At 38.2% G+C, this 24,044-nt stretch overlaps 1 protein-coding gene across 1 annotated transcript in view; it reads right to left on the minus strand.

Moving 5' to 3' along the window:
* Nucleotides 1-24,044, minus strand: part of LOC137656503 (nardilysin-like) — a 113,851-nt gene that overhangs the window by 17,249 nt on the left and 72,558 nt on the right. Inside the window, exons 15-17 of the mRNA XM_068390679.1 lie at nt 22,590-22,682; nt 20,001-20,144; nt 19,723-19,859 (exon numbers count right to left, since the gene is read on the minus strand). Coding sequence (XP_068246780.1) covers nt 19,723-19,859; nt 20,001-20,144; nt 22,590-22,682 — 374 coding nt within the window. The remainder of the gene's footprint in view (nt 1-19,722; nt 19,860-20,000; nt 20,145-22,589; nt 22,683-24,044) is intronic.

Raw genomic sequence — 24,044 nt, forward strand, 5'->3', positions numbered from 1 at the left:
GCTAGGTCATGAAAGAAAGAGATTGAAGTACAAAGACCTACAAAATACTCTTTTATTGCACAAGGCCTCAGCTTTAGTCAAAAGTGTCTTTATCAAACTGTTACAACTAATGATATAACCAAATGTCCAGATTGTGTTTATAAATCCTTTTCATAACTTTTTACTTATCTACAGTATATCCTTTACTCAACCCTATGTATTTCAAAATAATAAAAAAAATAAGCCTAGAACTAATTAAGTTACTCCCATTTAATAAAACTAAAAGAAAAACTACTTTTATTAGCTTTTAAACCACATCCCCTCTGTTATTACAGCACCTAAACACCCGCAATCCTGATAGAAGATCAAAGATTCTGTAAGGTAATGCTTTTGCAAATGCTTATTTGGTACACCACTGAGCAGCTGCTACAACTCTTTAAAATTAAAGATTCTGGCAAAAATTCAGTAAAGCAGCAGTACTTCTAATATAAAATTGTCTCCCTTTAAAGTATTTCATCTGACTTGGATGCAACCACCTGCAAGCCACTATGAACAATCTTTCAACAAGAAATAGTATTTTTGGATAGAATACAAATTTACATAATAATACAATACAAATTAAGAACATTACCCCTAATGTCTAAAGGTTTGGCCAAATAATACTTAGTATCTCAGTTGCCCATCCCGTTCTAATATTGATTGAGATATTGGGAAATCATATCTTCCAGTCTCATCCTGACAAACTTCCCTACGGAAATCATGGTCTCTAACAATTTTATCCACTTCTGAACTGAAGTTGACTTCATCCTGTTGAACTTTTTAACAACAGAAAAAAAGTTTGAATCCTCTTTTCTGAGAGATAATTGTAAAGGAACTGGAGCTATTATCATTCCTAAACAAAAAGTTCGCCGAGTCAGGATCAGAAACGACTTCTCTAAATTGGCCAGGATTCCCAAGATTTCCAGTAACCTGAGTAACCATCTCTGCTGAATTTGAATCCTTTCTTACAAAGTGTTAAAAAATAGCTAGAAAGTGGTACCTCTACATACGAATGTCCCAACATACGAATTTTCCAACATACAAAGTAAAATTCGACTAAATTTCTGCCTCGACATCCGAAGTGTTGCTCCAACATACGAAGTAAACATTACGCCATTGAGTGTCAAGTGCTCAGTTCTCTGTTCTTGTGTGTATCGTGTGGTTGTCCTCTGTTTGGTCTGTTATTAACAGTGCATATTTTCTTCCTTTTCTTATATTTCCTTTTTGATTTTACCTATAATCATGGTGCCTAAGAAGCTAAGTTTCAGTACAGGAAGAAGGCAATTCTTTCATTAGAATTGAAGCAAGAAATTATAGAAAAACATGAGAGCAGTGTGCATGTGAGTGATACTGTATGGCTAAACAATATGGCCAGAATAGGCCTATGATCTCGAGGATCATCAAGCTGAAGGCAGCCATTAAAGCAAATAACCATCAAAGGGGATCACCATTATTACAAGACATCGTAGCAATACCCTGGAAGAGATAGAATGCCTTTTGTTGATAGGGATAAAGGACAAAGAGATTGTTGGCAACGATCATTTGTGAGAAGGGCCAGCGTGATGAACAGAAAGAAAGAAAAAAGTGAAGCAAAGAAAACCAAGATAGCATTAACAAGATTTTTAAAATAAGACTTCTCTCTTTATCTGTTTCTCTCTAAACATAGCATTAACATGTTCTTTAAATAAAATCTCTCTCTCTCTCTCTCTCTCTCTCTCTCTCTCTCGTCCTTCTTCGCTGTTATAGTGTTAGATACGTCTATTATTTTTTTTCCGAGAGAGAGAGAGAGAGAAATTAAACAAAAATGTGTTTAGAGTACATATGATTTTTAACAGCGTCAACGAGTTGAAAAACAATTAAATGTAACTAAGAAAGTAATAACAGCTAATCTGAATTCCTTTATTAACTAAAACAAATATTGATACAAACACACTCGTGTGCGTATGCACAAACACACACACACAGGTGCAAGAATTGCTACGCAGTAAGAGAGACGGTCGGGGAGGAGGTAGAGATGGTGACTGCGATAACATACCGTAACTCGTCACTGACAGTGATGAAAATAAAAAATCAAAAGAAAAAAAATGTAAAAAATGTAAAAAATATGAAATATAACAAAAAAGAAAATAAGCTAAGTTAGATTAAAATTTCCGTAGTGTAAGTTACTGTATGTTATCGCAGTCACCATCTCTACCTCCTCGCCGATCGTGTCTCCTCGTGCGTGGGTGTGTGTTTGCGCATACACACACGAGTGTGTTTGTATCAATATTTGTTTTAGTTAATAAAGGAATTCAGATTTGCCGATATTGTTTTTTTAGTTACATTCAACTGTCTTTCAACTCGTTAACGCTGTTAAAAATCATATGTACACAACACATTTTTGTTTAATCTCTCATTTTTGTTTAATCTCTCTAACTCTCTCTCTCTCAGAAAAAATTAATAGACGTCTCTAACACTAAAAGTGAAGAAGAACAAGAGAGAGAGAGAGAGAGAGAGAGAGAGAGAGAGAGAGAGAGAGAGAGAGAGAGAGAGAGAGAGAGAGAGAGTATTTATTTAAAGAACATGTTAACACCATGTCTACCTTCTCGCCAATCGTCCGTCTCCTCCTGCCGTAGCAAATCCTACACCCACGTTGGCCTGTGTCTAAGGTAAAGTGGCAATAAAACACATTTTTTATTTATTATTTCTTTATAATTATCTTTTTTACATGCTTCTTTCATATTATGCAGTTATGTTATAGTTATGTGTAATTATGTGTAGCCATTTATTAAGGATTTATTATGGGTTTTTAGGCTGAGGAACGAATTAAATGAATTACCATGTATTCTTATGGGAAAATTCGTTTCTACATCCGAACATTTTCTACATCCGAAGTCGGTTGTGGAACGAATTAAATTCGTATGTAGAGGTACCACTGTATTCTGGTTATAACAATACCCTGATCCCCAAATACCTTACACACTTCAAAACAGGAGCCATCATCATGGTGAAGACTTGTGTAGATGTCCTAAGCCCAAAGTACAGGTACTCAAACTGCTACACTTTTGAATAGCTTATGGACCGAAGGAATTTCCTCAAATTTCTATGAACAGGATTGTGAAAGTAAGCATCCATATGGTGTATTAAAAAAAATATCCAATCTCCCTTTCGTACTGGCCCAAGAACTATCGAGGGTGTTTCCATTGAAATAAGGTAAGAAATGCCAACTTGATATTTGGGAAATACAGCATTTGTCTCTAGCCTCCTAAAGCTTTAGAAACCCAAAGAAATGTGATTCAAAACCTTTTCTATAACATTCTTCTCTCTTAGTTTACTAATCTCGAACATCAAAACCTGGGCCTTCATTGAATGGTTAAGTAGGTAATGGTATTGATTTGTTGGACAAGGGAGGGTTGGAAGCCAGAAGTACGGTAATAAATAGCCCCCTCCTTGACCACAGAAAGTGCCAACGATTCTGGTTGAAAGCTTTTCCAATGCTGATAAAAGTGGAAAAGCCTTATTCCAACATGAAAAAGTTGATAAAGACCGTCATAGTGCCTCCTAAAGGCCTTACGAGACCAAACGTCTGCATGACCAAATTACTGATGATGTATCACAACTGAGAAAAAAAAAAAGTCTTAGAAGGTGGCAAAAATAGAGACGTAAAAGGGACTGGTTTACGGTAAGAACTAGGGTTACTCCCATTAAATCTCAGGGCATCACTTTGTACCTTAATATCTGCTTGTGCAGTCATCTCATCAATCATTAACATCCAATACTAGACCCAAAATAGGGGAATAAACTAAAGAGTTTCTGAACATCCAAAACTCTCAACCACAGATGAACATAAGCACTTGTTCCCTATGTCTAATCACAAAGGCTGCCACAGTCCTGGAAGTTCCATCTGAAATAGTCTTATCCTAAGTCGAATACACAGACTCGTCAACTTATGACCACATCCAATTTAGTCATGTCGGCCTATGTTAAATTACCATGAATACTATATTGCAGTATGCTGTGTCATGATACTGTAATCATCTTATAGTCATATTTTAATAATAAAAAAAAGTTTTCCTAAAAACTCAATTAATATAACAAAATAAATTTTACACTGCATAAATTCAATTTTGTTGTGATCAGCTGATCTCAAGCTGCCGCTATTGTATCAATAATATGTGCACATAAAAATAACAGAGAATATGCATACTGTATTACATTAGTTTTCATACTGTTAGTGTATATCTATTGTTATTATTAGTTATGACTTAGACATGTGAATACAATCTCTTTCTCACTCAGAGGTGCCCTTCAATACATACTGTATATAAAGCCAAAACAAAAATCTTTTGATGAAATCTAGGACACACTGCTCCTGGATTCTGTTCAACATTTCAAGACCATAAGAATTAAAAAACAATAAAATGATCTAAACATACCGTACTTGAAAACAAACAACAATGAAAAAAAATGTATACTACTATATACAAAGAAAATGAAAATGGAATTGAGACTGGAGAAAATAAGGGTCAAAGTTTTTTTAGAAGAATTTGATTCCCTATTGCACTGAGAAATATCTTTAACAGAAATATTTTTTAAGAGAAGTTGCAGCACCCTCAAAACCCTGAGTTATAATTTTCAGGGTTGGAAAATACTCTGCCCCCCCCCCCCCCTCTCTCTTCCAAGTTTTATTACTAAGCCTTTAATACAACCAGACAGCATTCTTAGCCCTGCATCAACTGGGTAATACATTTGACGAAAAGACCTGTTCTGTCTTGGCTTTTAAAATGTTTTTAGCATAACTTGTCAACCTTAATAAGTTAAATATTCACTTAACTTGTCAAGCTTAATCTAATTAAATATTCACTTTAAATCCCTGCACATTTGAAGATCCTGTAGTTTGTCTATTCATTCAACCAAAATCAAAGCCCTTGGGAGAAATGTCTGGACAGTAATCTCTAAATGCTATGCCTCTCAATGATGTAAGACCCTTTTTAAATCTGAGAAGCAATATTTCTTCAAAAATTTTTATCACCTTTAAAATATATAAATGATAAATAGCCATACTATCTAAATACAGTATAAATGGAATAAATAACTGTAATATGGCTAATTTATGTACAAATTGTAAACATATAAATCACATTAATGTTTTTGTTTAGGAAATAATTTATAAGTAAATGCTAGCACTAAATCTCATACTCACCCTACTATATTACCTAAATCTACCTCCCTAAATTTTGTTATTGTTTGGTCTATGCCTAATTGTTATCAATTTAAGTAAGTTTTAACCTAAAAAATAAAGTGAAACTTCAAGTGATAGAAATCAATAATTAAGATCTTGATAGCCAACACACAACACACTCTTCTTCAATATAAGATAATACTCTTAAAATAGAATTGGCAAATGGTAAAATTTCTACTAAATTACCATTTTCTTGCATTGATAACCTCTCTTTGGTTAGCCAGATTGTATATCCTCAATTTAAGAAAGGTTCCCTATTGACATTTATCATTAGTTCTTGTAAATTAACCTGTTCCGCCAAAATTGTTAGGTTAGATCATTATCCAATATTATAAAATGGCTACCCTCTGGGTTTTAACTGAGAACCTAACAGCAAATGGGACCATATTGAAGCAGATATTCCAAAACTTTTGAACACTAGGTAAATTTTTTTAGTCTTAAAAATATGGTATTTTTAATATAAAATAAATTTTTAAATATACTTACCTGGTAATTACATATATATATATATAGCTTAAATCCAGCGTTTCGACGCGGCACGACAAAAAATTCAATTTTGCGGTGATCGCCGCCATGACAGTAGGTGGTCATACATGAGCGCCATCTCTCATAGGTTATCAGAACCATCCCCAACATTCTTCAGAAATTCCATGCCTCCGTTTTCAGAGGGGAGGAGGGAGGGCCCTTTCATATATGTAACTACCAGGTAAGTATATTTAAAAATTTATTTTATAATAGAAATACCATTTTTAAATATGTAACTTCCCTGGTAGTTACATACTGTATATATATATAGCTAATTGAAACCATTGGTGGTGGGTCGAAAACCTTATCCCATTGGGAATTCGTATAATTATTAATAGCTACAATTAGTAGTACTAACAATCTGGTTCTAACCTGATAAGGAAGCTGGTTTCATAATGATACTGCCTCATTTCACCTGCATTCCTTAAGAGACTCAGCGATCCACTCAGGGGGCTGTAAAAGTCTCTGTGGGGCTTCCACAAGGTCCTAGACCTTAGCGTGGCTAGACCTCCACCCTTGCAAATCTGGCATAGCCATGGATACTGATTCTGACCACCTACTCCAAATTTTTTTTTTTTTTTTTAAACCAGCTTGACTTGCATCCAAGATTGACGGAAGGCTGCGACAACCTTCACAGACAACCTGTGAACAAAAGTACAAGAAAAAAGGCAAGGGTATATAATAAGTTATCCGGAAGAGGCAGTAGACCCTTCTCCAACTACGACGCCGGAGGTAAAGTACGGACCCAGGGAACAGCAATCCTCATACTGGGTCTGGACATCTTTGAGATAGCAGTCTGTGAAGATTGATTTACTTCGCCAGAAAGTAGGCTCCAAAATTGACTTGAATGACCTATTGTGTTTGTAAGCCATAGAAATTGCTACAGCTCTAACCTCGTGTGGTTTTACCTTAACCTCTTCAGCACGACCTGTCACCGGAACGTCAATATAAGCATTCCGACTTTTTTCCGTCACGCGTAAACGCACCAAAAATCAGCCAATTATCAAATATAACTATTTATCTACTAGTATAAGTGTGTGTGTATGTGTCCGTCCGTATGCATGTATATATGTATAAGTGCACATACATGTGCATGTATATACTTATGCGCAACTGTGTATGCATATATAGGTTTGGTATGTAAATGTATGTGTAAATCTACTGTATAAATGTATATATATATATGTATGTGTAAATCTACTGTATAAATGTATATATATATATGTATGTGTGTATATATGCATATTTGTATATGCGTATGCATTTTCTGTGCGAAAAAGTTGATTACCCAAAGTATTTTCCAAGTGACCACAGAGGTATACTTCTACACTCGTTTTTGTTGATGGAGTATCGCCTAGATCCCTAATATCCGAGAAAAAAAGATATATGTATGTATGTATTTATGTATGTGCACATATAACATATGTGTATGTATACATCTATCTATCTATATACCAAGGCACTTCCCCCAATTTTGGGGGGTAGCCGACACCAACAATGAAACAAAACAAAAAGGGGACCTCTACTCTCTATGTTCCTTCAGCCTAATCAGGGACTCAACCGAGTTCAGCTGGTACTGCTAGGGTGCCACAGCCCAACCTCCCACATTTCCACCACAGATGAAGCTTCATAATGCTGACTCCCCTACTGCTGCTACCTCCGCGGTCATCTAAGGCCCCGGAGGAAGCAGCAGGGCCTACTGGAACTGCGTCACAATCGCTCGCCATTCATTCCTATTTCTAGCACGCTCTCTTGCCTCTCTCACATCTATCCTCCTATCACCCAGAGCTTTCTTCACACCATCCATCCACCCAAACCTCGGCCTTCCTCTTGTACTTCTCCCCTCAACTCTTGCATTCATCACCTTCTTTAGCAGACAACCATTTTCCATTCTCTCAACATGGCCAAACCACCTCAACACATTCATATCCACTCTAGCCGCTAACTCATTTCTTACACCCGTTCTCTCCCTCACCACTTCGTTCCTAACCCTATCTACTCGAGATACACCAGCCATACTCCTCAGACACTTCATCTCAAACACATTCAATTTCTGTCTCTCCATCACTTTCATTCCCCACGACTCCGATCCATACATCACAGTTGGTACAATCACTTTCTCATATAGAACTCTCTTTACATTCATGCCCAACCCTCTATTTTTTACTACTCCCTTAACTGCCCCCAAAACTTTGCAACCTTCATTCACTCTCTGACGTACATCTGCTTCCACTCCACCATTTGCTGCAACAATAGACCCCAAGTACTTAAATTGATCCACCTCCTCAAGTAACTCTCCATTCAACATGACATTCAACCTTGCACCACCTTCCCTTCTCGTACATCTCATAACCTTACTCTTACCCACATTAACTCTCAACTTCCTTCTCTCACACACCCTTCCAAATTCTGTCACTAGTCGGTCAAGCTTCTCTTCTGTGTCTACAACCAGTACAGTATCATACGCAAACAACAACTGATTTACCTCCCATTCATGGTCATTCTCGCCTACCAGTTTTAATCCTCGTCCAAGCACTCGAGCATTCACCTCTCTCACCACTCCATCAACATACAAGTTAAACAACCACGGCGACATCACACATCCCTGTCTCAGCCCCACTCTCACCGGAAACCAATCACTCACTTCATTTCCTATTCTAACACATGCTTTACTACCTTTGTATAAACTTTTCACTGCTTGCAACAACCTTCCACCAACTCCATATAACCTCATCACATCCCACATTGCTTCCCTATCAACTCTATCATATGCTTTCTCCAGATCCATAAACGCAACATACACCTCCTTACCTTTTGCTAAACATTTCTCGCATATCTGCCTAACTGTAAAAATCTGATTCATACAACCCCTACCTCTTCTAAAACCACCCTGTACTTCCAAGATTGCATTCTCTGTTTTATCCTTAATCCTATTAATCAGTACTCTACCATACACTTTTCCAACTACACTCAACAAACTAATACCTCTTGAATTACAACACTCATGCACATCTCCCTTACCCTTATATAGTGGTACAATACATGCACAAACCCAATCTACTGGTACCATTGACAACACAAAACACATATTAAACAATCTCACCAACCATTCAAATACAGTCACACCCCCTTCCTTCAACATCTTAGCTTTCACACCGTCCATACCAGATGCTTTTCCTACTCTCGTTTCATCTAGTGCTCTCCTCACTTCCTCTATTGTTATCTCTCTCTCATTCTCATCTCCCATCACTGGCACCTCAACACCTGGAACAGCAGCTATATTTGCCTCCCTATTATCCTCAACATTCAGCAAACTTTCAAAATATTCCGCCCACCTTTTCCTTGCCTCCTCTCCTTTTAACAACCTTCCATTTCCATCTTTCACTGTCTCTTCAATTCTTGCGCCAGCCTTCCTTACTCTCTTCACTTCTTTCCAAAACTTCTTCTTATACATACTGTACATATATGCATACATACATAAATACAGGTATGTACATACATAGATACATACATACATACATACATATATATATATATATATACAGTATATATACTGTATATAGTATATAAAATATATATAGCAATGATAACCATTATAATAACAACAACCATTTTCCCTCACTGAAGCAAAGCTTTTTTGAGAAAGATAGAAAATATATATATATATATATATATATATATATATATATATATATATATATATATATATATATATATATATATATAATATATATATAAATAACACGTGACCATCCGCCACCTAAAGATATGAATGTTTCATCATCACTTTCATGGATATCAGTTTACATTGACGCATAATCTTCACTGTCTGAATCCTCATATCATCCTCTGGATGATATGAATCATCACTGTCCTAAATTTCTATGTCATACATTATGAAATATACACAAAAAAGGCAAAGGCACATCAGAAAACGTTCGTATGTCCGCCACCAACAACTCGCATGCATCAGCTGACGATACTGTTACGAGTAAGATGAATGCCCAGTTTTCTTTTATTCTGGAAAATCCCATTTTCTATAGTAGACGAATATAACCTCCACAGGCATTAAGAATAGGTGAAACTAATCTATCGTGGCTATTCCGAGTTTCTTTATGTCTAGGGGGGATTTATTAGAATTTTGGGACAACCGTGTGACCCATCATAATGTATATGGCAAAAATAAAGGGTCACACCTGTGAGCCATTGTGCGGAAGAGGTTAAGGATAGGGAAAACTTCTTACTCACAATTCTGGAGAGTTTCCATTATCAAATCTTTAATGAAAAAAAGCCAGGGTATTCTTTGATAAAGGATAAGAGGGCTTTTTAACTGAGCATCAGAGGCTCTCTGCTTGTCCTCTCAGGTGTTTGGATGCGTGCAGATAAAAAATTTTTAGAGCTCTCACTGGACAAAGGCCTCTCTCCTTTTCCCGTCCAATTTAAGTGAGATAGCTCTGGATGGTAAAAGATCTTGGCCAAGGTCGATAAGGATTCTCGTCTTTGGCGAGAAAGCATAGCTGAATGGAGCAAATTGCATTGTCTCCATTAAAGCCCACCTTCTTGCTGATGGCTTTTAACTCTCCTATTCTTTTGACTAGCCAATGTAATTAGGAAAAGTGTCTTTTTGGTAAGATCCTTCCAAGATGCCTTGTCCAAGGGTTTAAACCTACTTGGTTAAAAAGGCCAGGACTACATCCAGGTTCCATGAGGAGGTTGGATTGTCCTTCCTCTTAGTAGTCTCAAAAGATCTAATGAGATCTGAAAGATCCTTGTTACCTGACACACCAATGTGTCGGTTACGAAAGACGGAGGCTAGCATGCTGCTGTAACCCTTGATGGTAGGCACAGCCAGCTTCTCTTTTGTACGCAGATACAACAGAAAACTGCTATATTGGCTATAGAGGTACTGGTAGAGGAAAGTCTATTATTCCTGCACCATACTCGGATTAGTAAATCCTAATAGTGGTAATGTTCTAGGGATATCTACCAGCCACTCCATCATCTCCGCAACCCAATGTCTCATGGGCCAAAATGGAGCTATCATGGTCATGCGGACGTTGGGCGATTCCCTGAATTTTTTCAGGACTCTGTCCAGGATCTTGAATGGAGGAAAAGCGTACACGTTTAGACCTTCCCAGTTCAGAAGAAAAGCGTCCACTGCGACTACTTCCTGGTCTGGGACTGGAGAGCAAAATACCGGCAACCTCTTGGTCATTTGTGAGGCGAAGAGGTCTATTGAGGGTTGACCCCACAACATCCAAAGGCTGGTGCACACCTCGTGATGTAGGGTCCACTCTGTAGTAAGAACTTGCCTTCTTCTGCTGAGCAGATCCGTCCTGACGTTTTTCTCCCCTTCTATGAAGTGAGTAATCAAGGCTTGGTGAATGGCCATTAGCTCTTTGATGTTTATGTGCCATTTCCTCTGAGATTCTATCCACAGACCCTTGTTCGAGAATCGTATACGTCAAACAGGGACGAAATTGACCTCTCTAGTTCAGACAGACCAGACACTTGAAGCGCCCCGTGTGCGCAAACTGAACCATGTGCTGATTGCTGCGAGGGATCGTCAACCGTAGTCGGGTGACCACCTGGGGAAAGTCCTTGCGACATTTCCGGAGTGCCTTGAGCGCGATCTGAACCGATTATCATCCCCAGATAAATGATATTCTGTGAGGGTGTTAATTAAGATTTGGCCAGGTTTACCATCAGACCTAACTGTTGCGTTAAGGGCATTATCATTTGAAGAGCCTCCAGACACTTTACTTGTGATTCTGCTCTGAGTGGTCAGTCGTCCAGGTACAAAGAAGATACCTTACTCCCTTTATGTGAAGCCAGGGAGCCACGTTGGACATCACCCGGGTAAAAAACGTAGGGAGTTGTGCTCAGTCCAAAACAGAGTGCTTTGAACTGATAATGGTCTCGAGGAACACGAACCATAGAAATTTTCTGTGGTCCGGGTGTATCGAGATATGGATATACGCGTCCTGCAGATCCAAAGACACTATACAGTCTCCCTGTCTGTTGCCTGTAAGGACTGACGCTGAAGTTTCCATGGCAAATTTTACTTAGCTGACAAACTTGTACAATGAACTGACGTCCAGAACAGGTTTTCATCCCCCCACGAGCTTTTCGGAACTAGGAAAAGTCTGTTGTAAAAACCACTCCGAGGTGGTGTCCTCTACCACTTCTATGACAGATTTCGACAGCATAAGGTTCACTTGCTCTTGAAGAGCTGCTGCCTTGTTCCCTGAGTGGATTGTTGTCAACTCTAAGGGTATCAACGACATGGGAGGCATTCTCAGGAAGGGGATCTTGTATCCCTCCTTGAGGACACTGATCGTCCAGATGTCCGTACCCCTTTGGCTTCACTCTCGCCAAAAGTGGGAAAGCCTGGCTTCCACTAGAGTCTGGAGATTGCACATCTCACTTTCTTGATTCGGTTTGCTGTCTTGGGAATCTGCGAGCTTGACCTCCAGCCGGAATCCTCTGAGTTCCCCTTAAAGGGGCTCTCCCAAGAAAGGGCTGACGAGTGGGAAGAGCCTCCTTTTGTATCCTTGCTAAAATGCTAGCTGGGAGGACTTTCTTAGCAGTCCTAGAGATAAGATCTTGCGTAGCCTGTTATGCCGGAGCTGTCGACAAATCTTTCCCTAAGTCCGGAGGGAAAAGATGATTACCCAACGGAGCAAGTAAAAGTTCAGATCTCTGAACAAGGGACAAACCTAAAGATAAGAAGGAACAAAACATAGCCCTCTTTTTGAGAACTCCTGCCGTGAAAAGGGCGGAAAGTTCGATGGAGCCATCCCTCACGGCCTTATCCAGACAGGCAATCAGATGCATCTGAGCCTCGTTCTTAGGGTCTGTGGCTTCTGCGAGAGCTCCGAGAGTCCAGTCCATAAGGTTGAAGACTTCTATTGTCTAAAAAATTCCCTTCAGCAGATGGTCCATTTCAGAATTGGACCACATAACCTTCGACTTGCTCATGGCTGACCTGCGTGAGGAGTCAACAAGTCTGGAGAAGTCTCACTGGGAGGAGGCAGGAACTCCCAAACCGAGAACTTCCCCAGTCGAATACCACACACTAGATCTGGCAGCCAGTCGAGTTTGAGGAAAAGAAAAAGGAGGCCTTCCCTAGATCCTTTCTCTTGGACGTCCATTGGTTGAGAGTTGAGAAAGCTCTCTTAACCGATCTAGCCAGGACCATCTTCTTGAAGGAGGATGTTTTTCGGGGTCTGCCCTTCAAAAACTGAGAGGGCAGGCTCTGAGGTATGGGTTGAGTAAAGTCTTCTGGATACAGAGATGTTAAAACTGTCAGAAGTTTTTTAAGGTCAGCTGCCTGTAGCGAATCCTGAGATTCGTCTTCTAATTCGACTAATGGAACATCGATTCCCTGATTCGAATGGGTAGGAGACAAAACCGCGTAAAGATCCGTCCTGACGTCCTGTTAGTTAATGTCTTCCAAAAATAATTCATCTTGTCCTGAAGGAATCTCGTGTAGGATATCATCCAGTTGCGAGAAGCATCACGTTTATGTACTGTAAGCCTCGAGGGAGGGACAGGTTCCAGTGCTTCCAGCATAAGATCATCATGCTGTAAGGAAGCATCAACATCGGTAACCCCATGCAAGGGTAAATCTTGTTCGTGTGCGTCCAGCATGCGTTCAGCATGTTGTATGTCAACAGCGTGACGCGAGGGAGCGTTAGTTGTGCGTTCAGAAAATCGCGAAGGAGAGACAAAAACTTGTCTATCCTGTTGCGAGGACAAGTCCCGACTATATGCATTCAGATTGAGACTGCTGTATGTTTCCATGAGAGGTATCAGTCTACTGCATGCGTCCCGAATGCCGAGAGTCTGCCGCGAGCCGTGAGGAAGCGTTAGTATCGCGTCCAGTCAGTCACGAAGAAGAGACAACTGTTTGTCTATAGTGATGCGGGGACAAAACTTAACTGCATGCATCCAGCATATGTCCAGACTGCTGCATGCGTCCAGTTTGCCATGAGCTTCCAGACTGCTGCATGCATCCAGATTGCCGTGAGCTATCAGCATATTGCATGCATCTCATATGAGCGATAGTCGCGCGTTCCGCAGATCGCGAAGGCGAGACAACTGCTTGTCTATCTTGTTGTGTGGACAAATTTTGACTGTATGCGTCCAGCATACGTCCAGACTGACGTCTGCGTCCAGAATGACGTGAGGGAGAGACCAGACTGCCGCATGCGTCCATCTTATCGCTTGCCGCAACGCGAGCTGATCGCTACGAGGGAGCGTTGCTAAGTGTCGGAGAAATACGCTGTCCGATAATATCTTGATTAATGGAAGACCCTTTTCTTGGTCTATTGCTGTCCTTAGATTCTTTTAAACGCGATTTCTCTGCCAAAGAATCGTAAGCGTTAAACAGAGACGAAATCGACCTCTTTAATTCAGACAAATCAGATACATGATGAGCGCTGTGTGCGCTAACTGAACGATGTACTGATCGCTGCGAGATATCGTGCGATACTTCCAGCGCCTTGTGCAGGATCTGAACCGTGTACCGATCGTTGTGAGGGATCGTCAACAGTATTCGAGTGGACACCAGGGGAAAGTCCTTGTGACATTTCCCAATCTGGGGGAGGGGAAGAAGCGTGTACTGACGTAAACTGAGCACCTTCCGCCTCCGACGAACTATGAGTCTTACGTGACTGTTTCGGTGCTGACACGTTGTCTTCCTACGAAAGGAAAAACCTCCGGCGAACACCATTCACTGCAGGAGACATACGTCTCTTGAGTGGTCTTGAACGTAGTGGTTAGCGCCAACCACGTCGCGGTTTTGCGTCGTCTGACGAAGACGCATACATTTTTACGTGACATTGAACACTAGCACTTTTAATTATTTCACCTTAGATCCTAATAGACCATCCCGTTGTGAGAGATTATACTTTTTTGCCAAGGGCTAGAAAGAAAATACAATAGGTTAAATGATTAATATTAGTACTGTATTCTCAAAATTGAAATATAAAATAACGATACAAGTAATTGTGAAAGCAAAAAACGATTGTCAAGAGAATTACGTATCGTAGATTGACTGCATTGCGTCATTTTATGTGCCATTAAACACTAGCACTTAAAACTATTTCACATTAGATCATAATAGACCTGCCCGTTGCGAGAGATTATACTCTTTCGCCAAGGGCCAGAAAGAAAATACAATAGGATATATGAATAATATTAGTATTCTCAAAAGCAAAATATTAAATAATGATACAAGTATTGTGAAACAAAAACGATAGGTTATTATCTGACATCTCCCTTAGTAGTACTACGAGCGTAAAATGACTGTAAACTCGAGAAATCTCTATATCGAAAATTGACTAAGGGAAATATACTAATAGGACAAATATATACTTGAAAATAATATATTTCCCTACATTATAATCATACTTACGCTTAGTAAGTTAACATTTTAAAAATTTCTTGCAAGAAAAGAAAATAATTCACATAATGCAAGTCATACTAAGAAGATTACATCACAGGCTTGTGACCTCATCACGATGGCGGACTGAATTCCTTCAAAGTAATCAGATCTCGCTCTGCTGAGGGTTTGCAGACGTTTACCCACTCAATAAATATGGTCCTCGTGACCCAGGCCTTGCCATTAGACCTCCAAAATACCGAGAGCCTATCCTTCGTGATATTTTGTGCCTTGAAGGCACGAGGATTCTCTGAGTGGTATACCAGTAGGGGCTTAATTTTTAAATCCCCACTGGCATTTGCACAAAATGCGAGGGTAAGTCTGTCCTTCATCGGTTTATGGCAAGGAAGTTTCCTTTCTTCAGCTGTGATATATGTACGGCGTGGCATTTTCTTCCAGAAAAGGCCAGTTTCATCACAGTTAAACACTTGCTGAGGAATGTAGCCTTCTCTGGAAATTACTTTCTCAAACTTCATGAGGAATTCTTCTGCTGCTTTCTTGTCAGAACTGGCCGCCTCTCCATGCCTGACGACTGAGAGAATACCAGTTCTCTTCCTAAAACGATCAAACCATCCATGAGAAGCCTTGAACTCTTGGGGGGCTTGCTGCTATGTTCCTTCGTCTCCGCCGTCTCTCTGGGCTTCCACGAGATCGGTGAAGATGGCGCTCGCCTTGTGCGAAATTACCGATTGCGTGAGTGTATCACCAGCAATTTCCTTCTCTTTAATCCATAGAAGAAGGAGTCTCTCCATCTCGTCGTTGATTGAGGTCCTTCCACTGGCAAGGACAGTCATGCCTTTAGAAGACTTACTTACTTTAATGGCTTCCTTGTTTTTGATGATTGTACCAATTGTTGACTGGTTACAGCCATATGTACTAGCGACGGTGACGATGCGCATGCCTTCTTCGTATTTCTTTATTATCTCCAGCTTCGTTTCCATAGTAATCATCTTCTTACTTTTCCCTTTAACATCACTAGCAATCTTGGGACCCATGGCTAACGAATTAAAGTTGGAATTAAACACTAAAATGCACAAAAAATACGATATCGCAAGCACTCGCACGAGATCAAGTCTTTACAAAACGCACACGAGATTCTGAACTAAGCACGCAATTAACTAAGAGAGAGAGAGAGAGAGAGAGGCAGCATCTCTCTCAGGCATTGTGGGAGGGATTTCGGCCAATAGCGTATCGGCATCTTAGTGACGCCGACCAATAGCAGACCAGCTTCTTAGTGACGTATGCAGTAACGTATGAGCATGGTGGTAGGCGAGTGACTCACACAGTCGTACACTTAAAAACCGCCAAGTTTGAATTTTGGAATTCGATGCCGTAAGGTGGGGAAAATGTCGTAACGAGGGGACGAAAAAACATCGTATTCCACACCGTAACGTGAAAAAAACGTAAGCTGGGGATGCCGTACCCCGGGGGTCTACTGTATATACATACAGTATATATGTATGTTTGCATGTATGTAATCATACCATTAATTGGAAAGAGCAAAATAAATACTATATTGTATGAACATAATAAAATGTAACATTATAGAATCATGAATCATAAAGAAAAACTGTGTGGAATTGATCAACAGTAGCTCAGGAATGTATAAACTTGATCTGCTTATAAACAATGTAATTAAACAACTGTCATTTTCAAACTAGTTGTAATTTTTTAACTAGCAATGTACTAATTTTGATGTAATTGTATTCTTTCTTTTTTACTACTGTCGCAGAGGTGACGTTGAATCTGTTCCTAACATTCTGTACAAACTGGCCCTGAAGAGGTATGACAATACGAAAGCGCTAGGTAAAAATTTTGTTTTTCTGATCATTCCACCAGCTTAGTGACAAATACAGTATGTTACGTATATAAATACATCTTACGACAAAAATCGACGTCCAACAAGGCGTAGGAAGATATCCCGTCAGAACCCAAGAACCTCCTTTTTAAAGAATTGTCCACAATTTAGTGCCTTTATTAATAGACATGCTATTGCTAGTGTTCGAGCTTACATCAGCAATGACATGAACCAACCCCGAAACATCAAAACAAACCCATTTACTCACTGATTCCAAAAATGATTTCCTGATTGACTTAACTGGTTGTCTGGCAGCAAAAGTATAATCCAACATTCTACTATTATTACCTATTAAGCATAAAGATTGACAATGTGTGCTTGGCTTTGGAGCAGAAAGAAGTTTATGTGAAATTAATTCCTATATAATACTCCAGTCTCAATCTCCGATTGTGTTTCATGATTAGAATTCTGGAAAGCCATAGCATTAATAATAGAAGGAACTGCACCAAATTGAGATATGGAGTTTGATGATATGATTTTGACACTTATAATGTGCTAAGAAGTATCACCAATAATAACAACCCTTTTTAAGTTACTACTGCTAAGCCATTTTATTTGAATATTTCAACCTAGGATCTACTGTGGCATAGGTTATGCTAGTAGATGTGCCAGTAGTAATCTTATTGACACCTAACAATACCTTTTTATTTACAGGATTTAGGAAGAGCAGATTGCATGAACCTGGAGAACGGTTCCATTAAACAAAATTGCCAACTGTAATTTAAGTTAGTCAATCTTTTATTTAACGTCTGACCTGTGATGTTTATCAGACATATTACTGGGGCAGCAGCACCGCCTAGCAGCCTTTAAGTATGGCTCACTTGTATAAAAAATAAACCTGTTCTCAAGTCTTCATCTTTAAGTCAAGTCATCCTCCTGTTTCAGCACAACCAGCGTATCAAATATTACCTGGAAGTTCAGTCTTTAATTTCTATCACAAACTCTAGTTTAAACTAGTTTTATACATTTCATCATGAGCTACTACAGATGACCTATACATTCTGAACTTCTATGCTTAAAATTACATTGTGGACCTCTGCATGCAACACAAAAAGAATTAGGATTTTCATCCAATATCAGCCCATTAAGAGAAAATTTAGAACATTAACATACTTTAAAATCTTATCGACTGGTTCCCTAAACTCTGATTTGATTATTCACTATTTAACTATTAATACCATTACTGTATAAAAATATAAGCTGGAAATTCATTTGGAAATTGGAAAACTGGGTGTTAAACATCAGTCTCCTCCCAAATAATAATGCTCACTTACCTAAATATTATAAATATAATATTTTTAAAGTATTTTTTTTCCTAGCTATGCAAAAATGAGTCCTCTAATTAATGAAATTGGTTTAGCAGAAGCTGGAGATGGTCATTAAATCTTTGATAACGAGCAGTTATCCAGCTGGTGTGTAGCAAGGATCTCCACCTCTTTTCCAAACGAGAGAGAGCTGCATTATTTACCTTTCAACCATGGACTGAGAGGGGTGGTTGAGAAGGGAAATTGTATTAAAGGTTTGTAAAGTTAGGAAAAATACAAATTACGTAAAAATTGTGATTTGTTCCTACGAGAATACAAACCTTCGTTCTTTAATTAGGGAGCCTCACTGCTTGGTGGGTTGGAAATCCCATTATAAACCTGTTTGACCTGTACAAGAGCTAAGCAGTGACCCAAGTAACTTCCTACTTGTCAGTTTGGAATGATGTACCTGTATGATGATCAATGGGTTGGTATAAATTCCACAATCACCATCCCCCTTTTAAGGAGGGATGGGTGAGATACTTCTTTAGATATAAAGAACAGAGCTCCGAAGTGAAACTTACCAACATTAGGTCTGATCCAGCATGTTATGATTTGATTACTTAGTCCCCGAAATGGAAGGACGAAAGAATGAAGGAGAAGAGCAAGTCATCATACCATTTATTCCAGACTTACATCTAAACATTACCATAGGCAAGATGCATTGTCCTATGTGGGGCTGGTTACACAAATAATTGAGCAGCCACCACAGAACCAAGCACAAAGGTGTTTTAAGGGACTTGTGGGTATACTACCCAAGTAAAAGGCTGTGAAGATGGTCTGTCTTTTCTAGACACTTGGTTCGCTGACAGGTTTCTTTTGAAAGCTATGGTAGGGCTAATACCCCCGACTCCATGAGCTCTGGTCCTAGCTGGTACCTTGACCGTCTCCTCAGTCAAGGTGTACGCTTCACAGATCATGCCATAAAGCCAGAAACAGACCATGTTCCTTGACATCTCTTGGTCCTGCCAGTGCTACCAGAAAGTCTCTGACACTCGGGCCTGATGTGTCTAGTCCTTTTTAGATAGCAGCACACAGCTATCATAGAACAAAAAAGCCTTGCCTCTCGAACCTGGGGTCATGTGCCACTGGGTTTTGGCCACAAATTCAGGCACAAAACTGAAGGAGACCTCTTTCCACCCCATTCACCTATGCTCTTGAGGACAAGAGTCACATTCCACTCTGGGGTCCCTGAGATCCTGGGTTGGGCATGACACGAGAGAGAGAGAGAGAGAGAGAGAGAGAGAGAGAGAGAGAGAGAGAGAGAGAGAGAGAGAGAGAGAGAGATTGAATTATATTTATCTGATGACTACAGGGTAAGATTAATTGAAATAAACAAATATCTTACCTAAATTTGTTGGCCTGAGTATTTACAGTTAATGATAATCCAAGAATGCCAAAAGTATTCCTGTTTGTACAGCAAACACTGTAGCCAAGTTGTTCTTGAGTTCTCAAAAAATCAAAAGCAGGCTCATCCATTACCATCTGCAATATATAAAATGTGTTTACTAAAAAAAAATCAACATTAACCAATTTTAATTTCCATAATGTACTTGTTTTTTTTTCAGAATCTTACACATAAGGTTTTAAAAGAAAAATTACAGCACACAATAAGAAAAAAATTACCTGAATAAACTCGTGAAGAACTTCAGTCTCTTTTGTGCCAGGATCACTCTGATAGTAATTTATAACAGAACTGTTGGTGTCTGCTGGATTGAATCCATGTGCCCTGGCTGCATAACAACCATTTTGTAATTGATAAGTACGAAGCTGAAAGTAAAAAGTTTCATATAATTTTCAAGGCCATAAATATAGTAATCCTTCAACAGACCTCTTTACCTTTCAGCTATATTATCTTAATTGCTTTTTGCTAGGCTTCATTATAGATGTGATGCATCTTTATAATAATTCCCTAAACTTTAAAGCTTCAGAACTATCCATTTTGCGGTTAAAATTTTATGGGATTACTGAGACCTATGGAATATATCTTAAATGTTGATTGTAGGTTATAAAATAATGTCTTGTTACTCCTCATTATAGTAGACACATTATTAATGAATCTGATAAATTGAAGGGCTACTTCTACAATTGCATATTTCCTAATAACTTTATAGCTAATTAAGGTAGTGTGAAATTTCTTAGCAATAAACAAAAATATCTGTAGTCAAAACAATTAAGACATTGTCTTGTGTTGGGAACGCCTTATTGCTTTCGAATGCAAATTCCTTGGTTCTCTAGGTCTGTCAATAATAATCAATACCATATCATTTTTAACACAAATTGCAATAGAAAAAAAAAACCTAATTTAAAAAAATACAGTGGGTATTCAGAAGGTAGGTACACTACTGAGCTCATAACCTGATATATTCTTTGAGAATTTTTGTAAACAATTCATGTTAAGAAATAGTTAGAAAATTAGAAAAAAAAATTTAATTTCTTACTTTTCTTATTTGATGATGCAAAAGCTTGTTAATCATGAAATAAACAAGTCATCAAATATGTCTAAATCTTCCCCCCCAAAAAAAATTTTCTTTTGTATTTTATGTCTTTAAAGTAAACAAAAATATCTAAGTTGTATTATGTATCAATAGAAAAAAATCTATAAATATTAAGTTCCTTAAATAAGAACTTTCAAAAATTTGAACAAATCTGTGCAAATAATAAAAATATTTGGAATGGATTTATGAGTTTGGGCTGTATAAACTGGTGCAGGGGTCTATTAGGTCTTTCAACACCCAAGTGTAACTTGGGAAACCCTACAGTTACCCAATGAAGTAAAAGAGGTTGAAGTTCTCTTAAAAGCATTGTATTTTGTCAAAATAGAAACAGTAATTCTTCATACATTTTTAGGTTAGCTCCCTAATATTAATAGGACAAGCTGATTGAGTAGGGGTTAATGGTTAAAATAATCAAGTTGGACTTGAGAAATTTTCAACTTAAGAATCCACTCTTTGAACATAGGTTGTTCTTATGTAGGAGACATACTGTTCTGATTTATGTTGTTCATAAAAGATATTTTTTACTCATAAAGGATAACTCAGTGTTCTCCATGAAATGTAGTGCCATTGACAAACATTTAACCCTTTCACCCCCAACGCTATCTAGAACTTTCCAACCCTTAACCCCCAGGCGTTTTTTTTCCAAGCACATTTTGCAATATATTTTTTTAAAATTGCATAACAGCCTTAATTTAAGTCATAGAGAGGTCAGGTTGGTCTCATTATTTTGGAAAATGCCTGAAGTTTCTCATAAAGTTATCAAAAATATGCAAAAAAATGTAAAAAACAGTTTTTTGCCAGGACGTACCGGTACGTCCATGGGGGAAAAGGGGTGAGTTTTGTGAAACGTACCAGTGCGTCCATTAGGGGTAAAAGGGTTAACTAAGATGTGATATCATAAGAAGAAGACTTTCAATTGTATGATTAAAGAAACTAGTTAATGTCCCTGTACGAAAACGATGTCGTTATTCATGTTATCCTGGTGCTCAAGAATTTTTTTGTCACATGTATAAATATGATTCAGCTGAAAATGTAGTGATGATTCCATATATGATTATAAAATACAACACCAATTCAATGTTTTTTTAATCAACACCTACCTTTAGAATATATTACACTTGTCAAGCCGTTTAAAATTTTACAAATTTCACTAGAAAAATGAAAGTATTTTACTAAAAACTAGCCAATTAATAATAACTAGGAACAATCTTGTCTTGAAAGAATTTTTCTATATTTAAATCCCACTAACTTCCTATCTGGCAACATCTTAAATATAGCTTCACTTAATAAAGCAGCTGTTATTTAGTTTGATACTTTACTTAGAATATCAAACTGTATGCCATAGGTGAAAATAATTACATACTAATACATATGATTTCTTTTAACCCCCAAGTGTCATAATATGGTTGAGGACCCTTGAAACTTACATGTAAGTTAGCTTGTTTCAGAGAATAAAGTTTTTGTGGAAGCGATTAGGTTGACTAACATTATCTAATAATCTTACTCTACTATTAACACCAAGAAGAGTTTGTTAAATGAGAATTACCAATTTTTTTTTTTACCTCTTCAATCTCATGTCTCTCTGCAAAAGAAGAAAATAATAATCCCAGTACTGTATATCTCTGCCAAAACAATGAAAAAAAAGTTTCATAATTAAAAAGTCCAATAAATTCTTAGGACAGAGCCAGTGGATACCATTATGCCCTCATGTACATACCTCAGGAAAAGGTGACTCTATGATTCCAGATTTTTGCTTTCTATCACTGACCAATTTGTAAAGATTAGATGCCTGTTCAACAGTAGTATTTCCCTGAAATCAAATTTGAATTTTAATATAATGATGGAATACAGAATGACATATTTTGAATACAACTCTACTTGAAAAATAACTTTATTAAATATAAAACTAATTTCAACAATCATATTTTCCAGAATCTTATAATAAATGTGTTCCATAAATACAAACCTTTTATATTACTCTCACTTGGAAAGGTGTAGTTAACTGAATGAAGTGATTTTTTAAAAACCCAATTTAGTATAACTAAAGGAAGTTCAATTACAATAAAAATTCTTATTTGGGTCTGTGAAGTAAAAACCATCTTACAATCTTGTTCGTGCATGCTCAGTCAGTGCCTAGGTACATTATTATGTACAGTATTAGGTTTTAGCCTTTTCTTTTTAATCAAATGGTTTAGTTAATGATTTGCACCTGTAACTTTTCAGAGAGTAACATTAGCGTAAAATATTATCCACGTTTTCTTGACGGTATATCTTATGGGAAATGGGGAACATATATAGTACTCATCCAAGATTTACAGTATGTAGAAACATACTGGAAGTTTCTAACTAGTTTTCATCTTGTAAGAAAGATTACCTCATGTTATCTCACCCTGCTGGCTGTCTTAAGAGTTGTGACCCAGTCAACTTTTTGGGCGCATGAGCTTTCTCTCCCTCTCTCAAATGTGAAGGCATTAATGGTACATACCATTGATGGGGAATTTGGCTTTTATCCTGAAAAGTTGAATCCTTCTTACAACTAAAACTAGGGATATACCTCCAAGATCTTATTTACAAGAACTAGAGACATCTCCAAGAATAGAAGTTTTGACAAAGGAAAAACCTATTTTTGGGGAGGTGCTGTGTTGTCTCCAAGGACTTCCCTGTGAAAGGTTGGATTACGAAATCCAATATGACATGAATATCAAATAAATATTGTCTCCCCTGCTCTAGGGCCAGTCTAACATGCAAAGCACAGTATCATTGTGTACAAGGGAGGCCTTTAAGTTCAAGTTTGATAGACCTCGACACAGCACCTCAAATGCTGAAATTCGTCTGCTATGGGTGACGTCATTATTTTACAATTTGCCCACTTCCCCGCATGAGGCTAGGGAAGTAGGAGGGTCCTGGAGACCACACAGCAACTCTCCAAAAATAGGTTTTTCTTTTGTCAAAACCCCTCTCCTAGGGTTAATGTGCTGAGTGGTCTCACAGGACTCGTAGCTCCAGGGCAATAATAAGTAGACTCGTGCACCATCAAAGACAACCATCTATCACCAGGCACAACATACAAAACAAACATGTATCCATGGATAAGAAAAAACTAACAACTGTACCGGTAGTTTGACTCTTACCTTATAAGTGATGATTGAAGAATACTGATGCCCATCATTAC

This window comes from Palaemon carinicauda, chromosome 1 (genome assembly GCF_036898095.1).
Source record: "Palaemon carinicauda isolate YSFRI2023 chromosome 1, ASM3689809v2, whole genome shotgun sequence".
Lineage (NCBI taxonomy): Eukaryota > Metazoa > Arthropoda > Malacostraca > Decapoda > Palaemonidae > Palaemon > Palaemon carinicauda.